The sequence below is a fragment of the Exophiala mesophila genome, assembly GCF_000836275.1.
Source record: "Exophiala mesophila strain CBS 40295 unplaced genomic scaffold supercont1.2, whole genome shotgun sequence".
NCBI classification, from domain to species: Eukaryota; Fungi; Ascomycota; class Eurotiomycetes; order Chaetothyriales; family Herpotrichiellaceae; genus Exophiala; species Exophiala mesophila.
This window is the reverse complement of record NW_015622505.1, coordinates 436,941-449,689: the sequence shown is the minus strand read 5'-3', so window position 1 is coordinate 449,689 and position 12,749 is coordinate 436,941. Positions and strand designations below refer to the sequence as shown.

General features: G+C 50.7%; 5 protein-coding genes across 8 annotated transcripts; 4 read left to right on the top strand and 1 right to left on the bottom strand.

Annotated features, from left to right (window-relative positions):
- The first annotated feature begins 351 nt into the window (after positions 1-351).
- PV10_02085 (mevalonate kinase) lies at positions 352-2,242 on the top strand. Its single transcript, XM_016366365.1, has one exon. The coding sequence runs from the start codon at positions 511-513 to the stop codon at positions 2,017-2,019; it is 1,509 nt and encodes a 502-aa protein (XP_016225883.1). The 5' UTR covers positions 352-510; the 3' UTR covers positions 2,020-2,242.
- A 160-nt stretch (positions 2,243-2,402) lies between these two features.
- Positions 2,403-4,325, top strand: PV10_02084 (uncharacterized protein). Its single transcript, XM_016366364.1, has 2 exons — positions 2,403-3,143; positions 3,320-4,325. Exons 1-2 carry the CDS (start codon positions 2,692-2,694, stop codon positions 4,038-4,040), a joined length of 1,173 nt encoding a protein of 390 aa, XP_016225882.1. The 5' UTR covers positions 2,403-2,691; the 3' UTR covers positions 4,041-4,325.
- On the bottom strand, positions 4,009-7,020 carry PV10_02083. Of its 2 annotated transcripts, XM_016366362.1 has the most exons (4): positions 6,350-7,020; positions 6,152-6,278; positions 4,603-6,097; positions 4,009-4,534 (listed from the first exon to the last, which is right to left on the bottom strand). In XM_016366362.1, exons 1-4 carry the CDS (start codon positions 6,369-6,371, stop codon positions 4,379-4,381), a joined length of 1,800 nt encoding a protein of 599 aa, XP_016225880.1. In that variant the 5' UTR covers positions 6,372-7,020; the 3' UTR covers positions 4,009-4,378. The 2 variants fall into 2 exon arrangements, with proteins under 2 accessions (XP_016225880.1, XP_016225881.1); XM_016366363.1 differs by having other exon boundaries at positions 4,603-6,278.
- Positions 7,021-7,085: 65 nt separating this feature from the next.
- On the top strand, positions 7,086-9,042 carry PV10_02082 (uncharacterized protein). The gene has a single exon (XM_016366361.1). It carries the CDS (start codon positions 7,904-7,906, stop codon positions 8,843-8,845), a length of 942 nt encoding a protein of 313 aa, XP_016225879.1. The 5' UTR covers positions 7,086-7,903; the 3' UTR covers positions 8,846-9,042.
- Positions 9,043-10,035: 993 nt separating this feature from the next.
- PV10_02081 lies at positions 10,036-12,497 on the top strand. Of its 3 annotated transcripts, XM_016366358.1 has the most exons (6): positions 10,036-10,611; positions 10,681-10,700; positions 10,781-10,885; positions 10,942-11,330; positions 11,389-11,456; positions 11,512-12,497. In XM_016366358.1, the coding sequence occupies exons 1-6, from the start codon at positions 10,404-10,406 to the stop codon at positions 11,817-11,819; spliced, it is 1,098 nt and encodes a 365-aa protein (XP_016225876.1). In that variant the 5' UTR covers positions 10,036-10,403; the 3' UTR covers positions 11,820-12,497. The 3 variants fall into 3 exon arrangements, with proteins under 3 accessions (XP_016225876.1, XP_016225878.1, XP_016225877.1); XM_016366360.1 differs by having other exon boundaries at positions 11,389-12,497; XM_016366359.1 differs by having other exon boundaries at positions 10,681-10,885.
- The last annotated feature ends 252 nt before the right edge of the window (positions 12,498-12,749 follow it).

The window sequence follows — 12,749 nt, the reverse complement described above, 5'->3', positions numbered from 1 at the left end:
GCAGACCCAGAGGCCAACTTCCTTAGGCACTAAACTAGCGAGCTTGGTTCCTGCATACTCGCCCCTGCACACCCTTTACCAGCAAAAAAACAAGGCCATATACCCCAAATCCTACTGGCTGGGCATTACCAAGGGGCGGTCCCATAGGAGACTGATAGCCCACTGATAGCCCACTGATAGCCCCATGGAACCCTTTTCAAAGCCCAAGCCCCAGCAGCCTACACAGTGCGGCCTGTAACTTTACGTCGAGCCTACAGCATAGTCCATCCACACCCACTTCCACGGGGCCGAATCCAATCCTCCCCAACCGCGTTTGCTGCGAGTTTGTCGCATACTCACTCACATATTCATTCCCAAGCAACTTTTTGTTGGACTTGGGCAACCCAGTCTACCACACCACCGTGGTGACGACGCCTGTTCCCGCCCTTGACCTCCTCTCCCTCTTTCTCCATCCCTCTTGACTCGCCATTCTCCCACGCAGGTCAGTCCTGCTGCCTGCACTCTCGGCCGATGACGGTCCTTCGAATCGACATGGCGAACAAAGCAACAGTCAAAGTCAACGGTGCCAACGGCACCAACGGTACCAATGGAACCAATGGTCTCAATGGACATGCGACCAACGGGTCTTCAGACCTCTCCCCTCGAAACTCCAAAGTGAAAATCAGAAAGGCCTCGTCTCCCATGGCACCTCCCTTTATGGTATCTGCCCCAGGCAAGGTCATTGTCTTTGGCGAACACGCTGTCGTCCACGGCAAAGCTGCCATGGCCGCCGCAATCTCCCTACGAACATACTTCCTCGTCACCACCCTCTCAAAGTCCCAGCGGACCATTCAGTTGATCTTTCCAGATATTGCACTTGATCATACCTGGAACATAGACAACCTACCATGGCACGTGTTGGGCCAGACCTCACGGAAACCACGCTACTATGACATGGTCACCTCACTGGACCCAGATTTGGTCAAAGCAATGCAACCACATATCGAAACCGTATCTCCTCACCTTCCTCCTGACGCAAGAAAGATCCACCAAGCTGCTGCTTCCTCATTTCTATACCTTTTCCTCTGCTTGAGCAGCCCCTCTGCCCCGGCCGCAATATACACCCTGCGCTCAACCTTGCCCATTGGTGCAGGCCTCGGCTCCAGCGCAAGTATTTGCGTTTGCATCAGCGCTGCCCTCCTTAAACAAATCCACGTTCTCTCAGGTCCACATCATGACCAGCCTGAAGAGGAAGTAGATGTCCAACTCGAAAGAATAAACAAGTGGGCATTTGTTGGCGAACTGTGCATACATGGAAACCCTAGCGGTATAGACAATACTGTGGCAACTAGAGGAAGAGCTGTACTGTTCAAAAGAACCGATTACCAGAAACCTCCGACTTCGACCCCACTGAGGGACTTTCCCGAGCTTCCTCTTCTCTTGATCAACACAAAGCAACCTCGTACCACCGCAGCTGAGGTAGCCAAAGTTGGCGCACTGTTGAAAAAATACCCTGCCGTCACTGAGGCCACCCTACACAACATCGATGAAGTCACCATGTCCGCATACAACTTGATTACTTCCAGTGACTTCGACCCCACCTCCTCCCAGAACATTGAACATCTCGGCGACCTGTTCCGCATCAATCACGGGCTGTTGGTCTCACTTGGTGTCTCTCATCCCAAGCTGGAGTACATCCGAGAGCTCGTCGACTATGCCGGCATTGGATGGACCAAACTGACAGGGGCTGGTGGCGGCGGATGCGCCATTACCCTATTAAAGAACGACGCGGACCCTGAACATTTAGACCAGCTACAAGAAAAGTTCGAGGCGGCCGGATTCGAAGAATTCAAGACTACTTTGGGAGGGAGTGGCGTAGGCATGCTCTACCCGGCCATCCTTCGAAATGGGACAGACGAAGAAGGAGGCGAAGAAATTGACCAACAGAAATTCTTGAACGCCGAGGGCGCCGAGGGTATTGAAGCCTTGGTGGGTGTTGGTCTATTGCAAAGACGCACCGAGTGGAAATTCTGGCAATAATCTCCCTCATCTGCACCAACCATGGATTAATACTTGTATCAATAGCGATGGAGTATGGCAGCATTTGGCTCATGCATGGAACTGCTAGGGGTCATTGTGTACAGCACGGCATGCTCCTTGTATATGCCGTGGATTGTCTACACAGTTGAACTCTCAACATTGCGGCGACCTCTCTAGTGAGGATAATGAGTACTACGGAGTAATATGTAATAATGATCGTGATATTATAACCCATGTGTGTCCTGATATTCTCCTCGTAGGTCAAGTAGACATTCTTGGGAAAGTTCGCAAGGGATGTCCCACATCACGTGAGGCTGAGATTATCAACACGAGCCTGACGACGGACGGACGATGGCTTGCTATTGTTCTCTCATTCCTTCCTACTACTATCAGCCAACACGCCTGGTTACCTTGAGAAAAGTCGAGCGCTCGCATAACTCTCAATTGTGCATTGGTTATCTTGTTTCTCCCAGCATGCATCAATCAGGAGTCTGCTTCTGATTTCTTCTGTCTCCTAGACTCAACCCGGTTGAGTGGCTGATATAAATCTGCTGTGTGACACGTCTATTAATCACCGGCAGAGCCCACACCCTCTGTCGAGCACAGGACAATCTTGCATCTCCAACAAGCTTCAGTTATCTGCCTTTTGGCAAAGGTCTCGCCACCAGAACCATGGCTTCTACCACCACCACCAAACCTTCCCTCCCGGTTAGGACTTCTGGAAGCAAGAAACCGGGCAGGATGACCAAAGCTCCATTTTATGCCACTTCACCAATATGGAAAGATGTGACACCCATACCACTAATCGATGGACCGCCATTGCAACCCGGCCAGACCGACCCAGGCCCTGCCCTTGCCTCGATTGCCTATTCCCCACGATATTCAGAAGCCATGTCATATCTCCGGGCTGTCATGGCAGTCAACGAGGGGAGTCGTCGTGTGCTTGATCTCACTGAGGACATCATCTCAATGAATCCCGCCCACTATACCGTCTGGCTGTATCGGGCAGAGTGCTTAAAGGCGGTATGGAAGCGAGAAGGTCTGGATGTTCAGGACGGGGTGACCGAGGAATTGCAATGGCTAGAAGGAATCAGTGAGAAGAATCTGAAGAACTATCAGATCTGGTGAGTTCTTGTCTTGATTTGTTGAATGCTCCATCCCCTACGGACCCGAAAGGGCATGGTCCCTGGTGATAGCGGTTGTCTCATCAAACCAAGCCGCCGGCACCATGTCTCTCACGTCTGCTATCCCCAGCATTGGCGAGAGTCTCTATTGCTAACCTTGGCCGCTCCCTCTCAAGGCACCATCGCCAACTCCTCCTCTCCCTGATGCCCAGTCTCCCCACCAATGAGACCGACTTCCTTGCCCGTATTTTATCCTTCGACACCAAGAACTACCACGTCTGGAGCTACCGCCAGTGGCTCTGCCGACGGTTCCCTGATCCACTTCTCAACACAGACATGGAATTGCAGGCCATGGACACCATGCTCACGGACGATGTCCGGAACAACTCAGCCTGGAATCATCGGTACTTTGTATGCTTTGGGGCCGAGGAGCTCCGAGTAATTGAAGAGCAACAGCAGCCGTCTGGGTCGGGCGCCAACCGGCGACAAGTGCTCGAGAAGGGCCGAGGCTTACTCTCCGTCACTGACGAAGAGATAATACAACGCGAGATCAACTATGCCAAAGATCGAATCTACTGGGCGCCACAGAATGCAAGCCCTTGGAATTACCTTCGTGGCGTCCTGAAGAGGGCCGGCATGGAATTAGGAGAAATGCAAGTCTTTTGCGAGAGGTTGGTGGGTGGTCAGGACGGTGACCTCCTCAGTGAGCAAAACGTCAAGAGCAGTCATGCCCTGGACTGGTTGGCAGAGATCTATCGCCGCGACGGCAATCTCAAGAGAAGTAGACTGTGCTTGACCGCGCTAGCCACAAAGTGGGATCCTGTGAGACGCAAGTATTGGGAATACAGGGCTAGAGAACTAGGTGATCTGGAAGAGGGGAAAGATGAAAGTGAATGAACGAATGAATGAATCTTCAATGGCGGTCTACCCCGATGAGAGGATCAAGAGCGATCGATCGATGTACGATTCACCAACGTCAGGGTCAATGTTGCCAATTTGCGACACCAAGAAACGGGCAACTCAGCAGGTGCAAAGCCCGCCGAAGCTATCACGAGGAATCGCCATGTTGGCTAACGATGGGTATGATTGACCACGCCAGCGTAGGTAAATTGGTGTGACAATGGAAATTTTTCAAGGGCTTTGCGTGCCCTCATGGGGACATCAGCTCAAAGTGTTGAATCTATGACGAATAAATGATTTTCCTTTTATCTCACATTCCACTGACCCACAGTCGACTAGTGGTGGAACAACCGTGTGCTCTGTTCGATGAATGTGATGCCGAGATTTTCTGCCGTGTCGAAGACTGCCCCATCGTTCTGGGATCCAGTCGGCGCTGCAATATACTTGACGCCACTTCGCGCAGCTCGGTAGACGTTGTCGACAAAGGGGAACTAGATGCGTAATTTGATCAGTTTAGTGGCTTCAGATAGAATGAAAGGTTAGAGGTTCATCAACTTACGAAAGCATCGCTTGAAACTGCCACTCCAGACAACTGGCTGAGCCAGTCACGTCTTTCTTGTGCGGAAAACGGCTCAGGGACCTGTCCTTCGGCAAAATTGCGTTCATAATCCTTGACCTCAAATTCGCTCTGAGGTGGAACTTGGCCGGAGCACAGCATGTCAATCGCGTTGCTCTTCTCCGGTCTCTTGACTCCTTTAGCCCATTGGATACCGAGTGTTCGCTCGTGGAATCGCATCCACCAGTTGTCAGCCTTATCTCCGGCTAGTCTTGTGCAGTGGATTCGAGATTGTTGGCCGGCACCAAGGCCGACAATCTGGCCGTTGAAAGCGTATGCAACCGAATTGGATTGGGTGTATTTGACGGCAAGGGTGGCGACGGTCAGATCTCGGAGGGCTGCTTCGGAGAGAGCTGGAGAGTCTTTAGGACGAATTATTGATGAAAAGGTTCCGCTCGGGGTGATCTTGACATCATTCCGCCCTTGGGTCAATGTGACGCCGTAGACGGTGCGTGTCTCTTGACTTGCGGGCTCGTAATTTTCATCTATTGCGAGCACGAGATACTTGCCACCCTTTTTCTTCTTGAGTATTTCAAGAGCGGCGGGCTCATAATCAGGGGCAATGACACCGTCCGAAACCTCGCGGGAGATGATCTTGGCGGTAGGTACATCGACTTTGTCTGACAGAGCAATGACATCCCCGAAGCTCGACATTCGGTCGGCGCCACGGGCACGAGCATATGCCTGGGCCAATGCCGACTGGCCAATTCCGTCAATGTCATCCACCATATAGACCTTCTGTTCCTTTTCTGACAATGGCACACCAATTGCAGCACCTGCTGGGGAAACATGTTTGAAGCTGGCGGCGGCAGGAAGGCCAAGGGCTTGCTTGAGTTCTTTGACAAGGGGCCAAGCGTTGAGGCAATCAAGGAGATTGATATAGCCTGGAGAACCGCCCAGGACCTTGAAAGGGAGCTGACCATTCCGCATAAATGCAGAGGCAGGCTTTTGATGAGGATTTGCGCCGTAGCGGAGGGACAGTTGTTGGGCACCGTTGCCAGCGTATTGTTTGCGGAAGAAGTCCGAGATTGCAGCGTCGTAATCGGCAGTATGTTCGAAAGCCTTGAGAGCATAATTCTGGCGGCTTGAGTCAGACACGTCACCACTGTCCAACTCCTGCAAGAAGCTTGCATAGTCGTTTGGATCGGAAAGGATGGTGACACGAGTGTGGTTCTTTGCAGCAGCTCGAATGAGAGTGACGCCACCAATATCAATCTCCTCTACGGCTTCGGGAATGGTGACATTAATTTTGGCAACAGTATCCTTGAACGGATAGAGATTGCAGACGACATAGTCGACCTTGTTGATGTTCTGGTCGGCGAGATCCTTTTCATCGGATTCGAGGTTTCGTGCAAGAATGCCAGCGTGAACGGCGGGGTGGAGGGTCTTGACCCGGCCTGAAAGCATCTCAGGTGCTTTTGTGATTGCGGAGACATCTCTGTTGATCAACGGTTAGTCTGGTACAGGTACTATGGGAGGGAGCCCCGTGTACTCGACGTCGAAGCCAGCTTCTCTGATCAGCTTGGCAGTACCACCTGAAGCTAGAAGCCGGACATTGTTCTTGATGAGGCCCTTTGCCAAGTCCAACAGACCAGTCTTGTCGTAGACAGACAATATAGCTGACCGGTCGAAGTTAGATGTGATGATTACAGTGGAACCATGGGGGCGGGGAGTGGCGATGAAGACGTACCAATCTTTTGCGAGGCTGTCATCTTATCGATATCGTGGGGCAAGCAAGGTTAACAAATAGTGAAAAACTGTTCAACTTTGCAGGCAGATGAGTTGAGCTCTTGGCGGTTTGGGAATATTTACATTCAACCTGCTGGACGCTAGTGTCTTGCCTGAAAAAACGACAAAATCAGGGCTTTGTCTTGCAGAATGAAATATGCAGATGTCAAGTCAATGGTGGGGGAAATCTCGAAAAAATCACCAGGTTCCGGAGGGTTTTTCCGAGCTCCAGGACGCTAGTCTGTTTATAGCAAGGTCCCGTGGTACTGCGAACAATTGCGTCTTTTTGGTAGGTCGATACGGCAGGTACGAGTCCTCGATGCAAGTCATGCAAGTCACTGGCCAACTTCGGCAGCCTTGCATGGTCCATCTGCAGAACATGTGCATATCAGTCCCTGAGGTTTTGTCGTTGCCATCGGGGTCTCAGGTGTCATAGCTGGCGATATCAAAGTCTGAAGAACGAAAAAAGGTGAGTCGCTTAGATCTTGGCCACAGATTATGAACCGCTCTTTAGCCAGGCATGTCTAGCCAGGTGAGTGCGGAAAGCTTCAGTTGCTGCAGCGAGGAAGTGCTCTAGCACTGTCGACTTGGTACCACCCAGCATGACCTTGTAACATTTGTGATGCCAGCAGTTGGTTCAGCGATCGACGGAGCTCGGAACTCCGAAGCTAAGTTAGCGAGTTTGGCTTCGGTTCGTGCCGCTTTGGCTCATCCTCGTAAGTGCTTTAGCGTGCTGGAAGACCCAGGCATCACTCCAGCCTCATCAGCCTAGAGGAAGGCACCACCACTTCCAGACGATGTCATGTGAACTCAAGATCTTTCATACATGAACAATCGCTTTATTCAGACCGAGAAAAGAACATTGAGACCAGGTGAGACGTCGAGATCTGAGATGATAGCCTGCGACTCACTGTTCTGAACGAAAAAGTCTTTTCGGGCTGCACAAACTCGTCACAGCTCCTGCCTCATCAAGTCTTGAGTCACAGCGACTGTTACTTCCTCCACAAAGTGTAACACGTGGATGCCTGTTTCAAAAGTCCAAAGCACCCGTGACTGTTCAATCTGATGCAACTCCATTCAGCTCCATTTTCAAGCCTATTCAACTCATTCAACTCCTTCAACTCATTCAACCTCATTCATCTGATTCATCGACCTCTATAGAGACCTTTCCAACACTTTCTCTTACACCTCACCTCGACTTCTCTCTCAACAAGACTCTCTATTTAAGACTTCCACCTCCACCTCCACCTCCACCCGAGCATCCTTGAGACATCATCCTCATCCTCATCCTCCAAGCCCAGTGTGAGGCTTTCCTAACTATCCCTGGCTCCAAGATCTTATCTCATTCGAGAGGTAATGCCGCTGCTGTGAGCCTCAAGTTGAGCAATCTCCCTCATCACCATAGCGTCCTTTCCTCTTGTCCCCTTCGTCAACAAAACATCGTATCAACCTAACTCACACCCTCACTGCGCCGAACTAAATATCATCGATAACGGCCAAACAAACATCTATCGGCATGGCGTCCGCCCCAAAGGGTGTCTCGAGCTACGCTCGACCTCGCAAGGAATTACGAAAACAAGCCAAAGTCGTTCAATTCTTCGATCTGCCCGGAGAGATTCGCAACAAAATATATGGTATGGTCGTTGGACATGCCAGGGTCGAACTCTCAGCCAATCATCCCAACAAGCAACTGGCCAAAGCCCAGATATTGGAACCTCATGCCAAACACAAACGACCCAGAAGTCGTCTTTTGAAGCACTCCAATCAACCTAGCCTCGGTCGATCCATGCTCTTCGTCTGTCGCCAGATGCACCATGAAGTCATCCAACTCATTTACCAAATGACCACATTCAAGTTCAACACTATGAACGCCATCCACAAGTTCATCAACATCTCTCCATCCGCTGGCGTATCGAGCATCGCAAATATCCACGTAACCCATACTGGCTATGCGGAGCCTCGATATACCGACGACCGTCAATGGAAATTGAGGCATGATGCGAAATGGAATGCCACGTTGACCAAGATCAAAGCAAGCATGCCTGCCCTTCAATACTTCAGCCTCAAATACTCCTTCTTTGACTGGCCATGTCCTCTGGATATAGATGCTGACTGGGCAAAGCCCCTCATCAAGTTTGCTGGAGACGGAATCCATCGCGTGGACCTCGTTGTCGAACATGACAGATACAGTGACGAAAAGAACAAGGAAGTCTCCCGAAATCTGGAGAAGAGGATGATGACCACAAATGGATGGAGGGCAAAAATCGCAAATGTCAAGCGACAGGCTGAGATGGAGAAGAAGAAGAAAGAGCGAAGGAATCCCCCCAGGATCTTGACAATTCGACTACCTCTATCAACGAGCACAGCATCGCCCAATGTGCCTCCCAAGAAAGTGGTCAGGAGCGTGGGTCTAGAGCAGTATGCGATCAAAGACCCTCCTTTCGTAATTTGTCACTAGACGCTTCAATGTGATCATTCCCCAGCTGAAGGACTCGCATTGTCCATCGACGCCGGAGCTGGTAGAGGGTCATGGTATTACATCTCAATCTGCTGGATATTACTAGTGGAGATTGAGGATAGACTTGGTTGATCGATCATAGACACTGATTGATTCAGTGCTCGGATCAAGCATAGCTTATTAGAGGAGTATGCTTCATGCTATCGTGCTATCGTGCCCCGAGCCGGGGAGTAGGTAGCTAACATACATAGTACTTATAATACAATATCTCAAGAGGTATTTATTGTAGGCTTCTATCGTCGTATCCCTACAAGAAGGATTCACTTATGTGAAAGTGCTCTCAAGAACGGCAGAAGATGGCCAATATATTTGGGCATTAATCTGTTCCCGGAACTTGCCTGAGGCGAGCCTGATTCCCGGGCTGACAGAAACGGCAGAGTCTCGTGTTGAGTGCCAATTCGATGGTTGCTCAGCCGTGAAAGGAATCAGCAGCCGAAGCTTGGACATCAGGAACCGCCCAGATGAGGCGGTACAGGCTGACCATGGTCACGATTCTCTCAGGTGATCACCCTTTTCTGGCTACCCTGTACAGCCCGGATAGCATGGAAATTCCCTCGATGTCGAAAATCTGGCATTGCTTGCTCGTCAAGAGTTGGTCTGGTCGATGGAACCATGGTGCTTATCTCATGGAAAGAGACTATGAAGGGGGATAATGCGCTACTAATGCAGTTTGTCGATACTGTGACACAGAGTGGGATCTTGGATACTCAAAGCCTTTTCGGACGGAGCACCTCATGATCCGAGAGACCCAATGTACTCCGTCGTTGAGGCAGAATGGCTCATAGCAGCCAAATCTCGATGTCCATTTTGAATGATCGATCTAGAACTGATCTCTTGGCTGGATCTAACCGTGGTGGCATTTTGGGCTGCCACAAAGATGATAGGAATCGGCAGGTTAACTCTTGGTGGCCGACGTCCAAGGTGCATCAGGTAGCATGAGTAGCAATATTCTTGGTCACAATTGATCCGTGCTGTCGATAGTGCGATCGATGGCGGCTTTTAGGCAACGATCATCGGTGCTCCGTGCTCCCCGGGGTTTGACAGATGGCGGTTGACAGGTCCGCTGCGGTTGAATATCCACTACAACTCTTGTCTCGCCATGGGTTCTCAACTGACAGCTTGAGCTGGGTCTTAGAAGTCTTCAACGGTTGTTGTTCAGCCTCTCTACCCACTCTCTGCTCATACTCCGTTGATGTCGTCAACTTGGGCTGCACTACGTACGTCAAATGGGTTCAGACGTGGCCTGCCATTGGGGCAGCTTGTAGCTACGGAGGCCTTTCACTCTGTCTTGAGCTCTGTCTGATGAACCTGTCGCTCGTGCACATCAACCTTGGCCTCGCCCATGGTGGCACCAGCACATCCGAAGTGGTGAGTCCAGGCCATCCGAAGTGGTGAGTCCAGGCCATCCGAAGTTGGCCATGGACATCCGTGCTCAATACCCATACCCATACCCCAGGGCATGGCTGCACAGACCGAAGGTGCCTTATAATGAGGGGCCATGCCCATCACGGAGGGTCAATTGACCCTTTCTTCAGGTTACTCCCACGCGGAGACCCGCAGAATCTCACACGTCGCCATCATGTTGCAGTCAACCGCGGCGGCTCTCGTGGCTACCAGCGTCGTCCTGGCCCTAGCCACCATCGTTTCCGTTTCCATCCAGATCGAGAGACAGTACAAGACCACGGGAAGGCTGAATGCAAGCAAATGTAAGTCCAAATGGTTCCAAGAGACGAAAGCGTCCTGTCTATAAGGGGTGGTAGCTAATCTTCATACAGGGTTTCTGGTTGCCAGCGCTGTACGTCGTCTCATTGGTGGTGCTGAGAGAGAGAGAGAGATATATATATATACCTGAGGCTGACATACAATCCTGGACAGTTCTTCGCGCTCGTCATGACATCTCTGGTCTGCGCTGCTGCGGCTGAAGGACTAGGGGCCCCGATATCAGCAGAAGAGTTTAGGAGTCGACCAGTGTTGCAAAAGGTGACTTGAGATACTCCTCCATCCCACCTGATACTTTGGACTGACCCTGGAACCAGCTCATACTGGCTGCCTTCCCACCTTATTTCATCTGTAATATGCTTGTCAAGCACGCCTGGTTGACATTCTACTACGGCCTGGCAAGCACTCGACCGCGAACCTACTTTATCCATTTCATGCAGTTTGTCGCGGCGAGCTTCGGCATCAGCTCGGTCTTGGTGGTGCTTTTGCAGTGCATCCCTCTCAGTTCCGTTTGGAATCAAGGGGTGGATCCAACAGAAACCCCAGGTCAATGTATCAATGTCATGGCCTTCTTCTATGCAAACTCCGTCATTATGATTGTCAACGATGTCGTCATGTATCTCATGCCCATGTGGCTCCTTCGAAATGTCGACATGCTTCGGGGACATCGCATTGGAATATATGCGTTGTTTGGTGCAGGTGGAATGTAAGTCCAAGACAGGGTAATGTGAGACACATTTGAATATAGACTAACCCGGCAACAGTGTTGTCATTGCCAGCATCTTCAGACTGGTGGCTGTGAACAGGATGGCCACAACGGATAATCTTTCAGGTAAGCGAGAAATTGCCTCGTGTCTTCAACTGTACATGTTCTAACTCAGCTGTAGAAAACTATGCATTGATCTGGATCTGGGCAGCGGTGGAGAACCACGTTGGAATTTGCGCAGCATGTGGAGGCGCAATCAAGCAGAGAACGATTGCTGCATGTGCCAGCGTGAGGCGGTCATACAGCGACTTGAGATTCAAGATGTCGTCGACGAGCTCTATCAACAGTCGGACCAAGTGCGTGGAGGCTAGCAGTGGGAGAACCGAGAGTACGAGCACTAAACATGGTTCTTACCTTGAAGGGGACCTACACGACAAGTGCCCAAGTCTTGAGCTGGATGAAACAAAGGAAGCCGATAATTTGAGATGAATAGCAGACATCTCTAGATTGAACATAATATGATAATGACAAGGACTCAGAGACGTTGTGACGATTCCTGTGGGTGGATTGGCCAGACTGGATCAGAGCGGAACTCGGCGCTCTGGCTTAGATTGGTCTGTGGTCCGGTGGTACAAGGGGTCAATATCTATGTCAATAAATCCCGACCAGAGTGCGACTGAAAGCCTGGCCATGCAATTCTTGGTGTAACACTCAGTTCACATGGAATAGCAACGGGACCAGTTATCCTCGGGGAGTTCGCCTTACACAAGAGGATGTGTTTGGCAGCAGGCGTTTGTTGAGATCGATGGGTGTGTGTCACTCTCCCTTCTTATCATTTGCATTAGGGGAACGATTGATGCACTTTATTATATCATCGAGAAATATGGAGATGTTCATGGAGAATGACTCGATGAGGATAAAAGTTGCCTGCACGTGAGGAGTTGAGGTGCAGATGGGAAAATCGAGTATGAAGAATATCAAACACGAGAGAAGTACGAATCTGGTTTGCACGTGACATTGAAGTTGGGGTGCCAAAGCCCGAGGGCCTGCGATCACTTATGGAGTATGCGTTAGGTACCAGCCCTCGGGCTGTGTCTGGTCCGTAGAAACACGAGAAGTACTCGTAAGCACAATCAGATGCGACAAGACCAACAAGGTCACCACCTGTGTAACCCACGTGCCATTATCCTGATCCATTTCTCTCTGGTTTACTGTAGCCCTAGTCATGCAAAAGTGTGTGATAGGCATGTTGGTGAATGCTCCGTAAATCTTCTGGTCCAAGTACACGATGCAGGGTCTGCATGAATTGCACAATGTAAGCGATGCTAAATTAAGCACGGGCGAAGAAGAAATGCCAAAAATAGGGCGTCCTTCCCTACAGAATTTGGGCGATCGGGGGGAGAGGCGACTTCTTAGTGG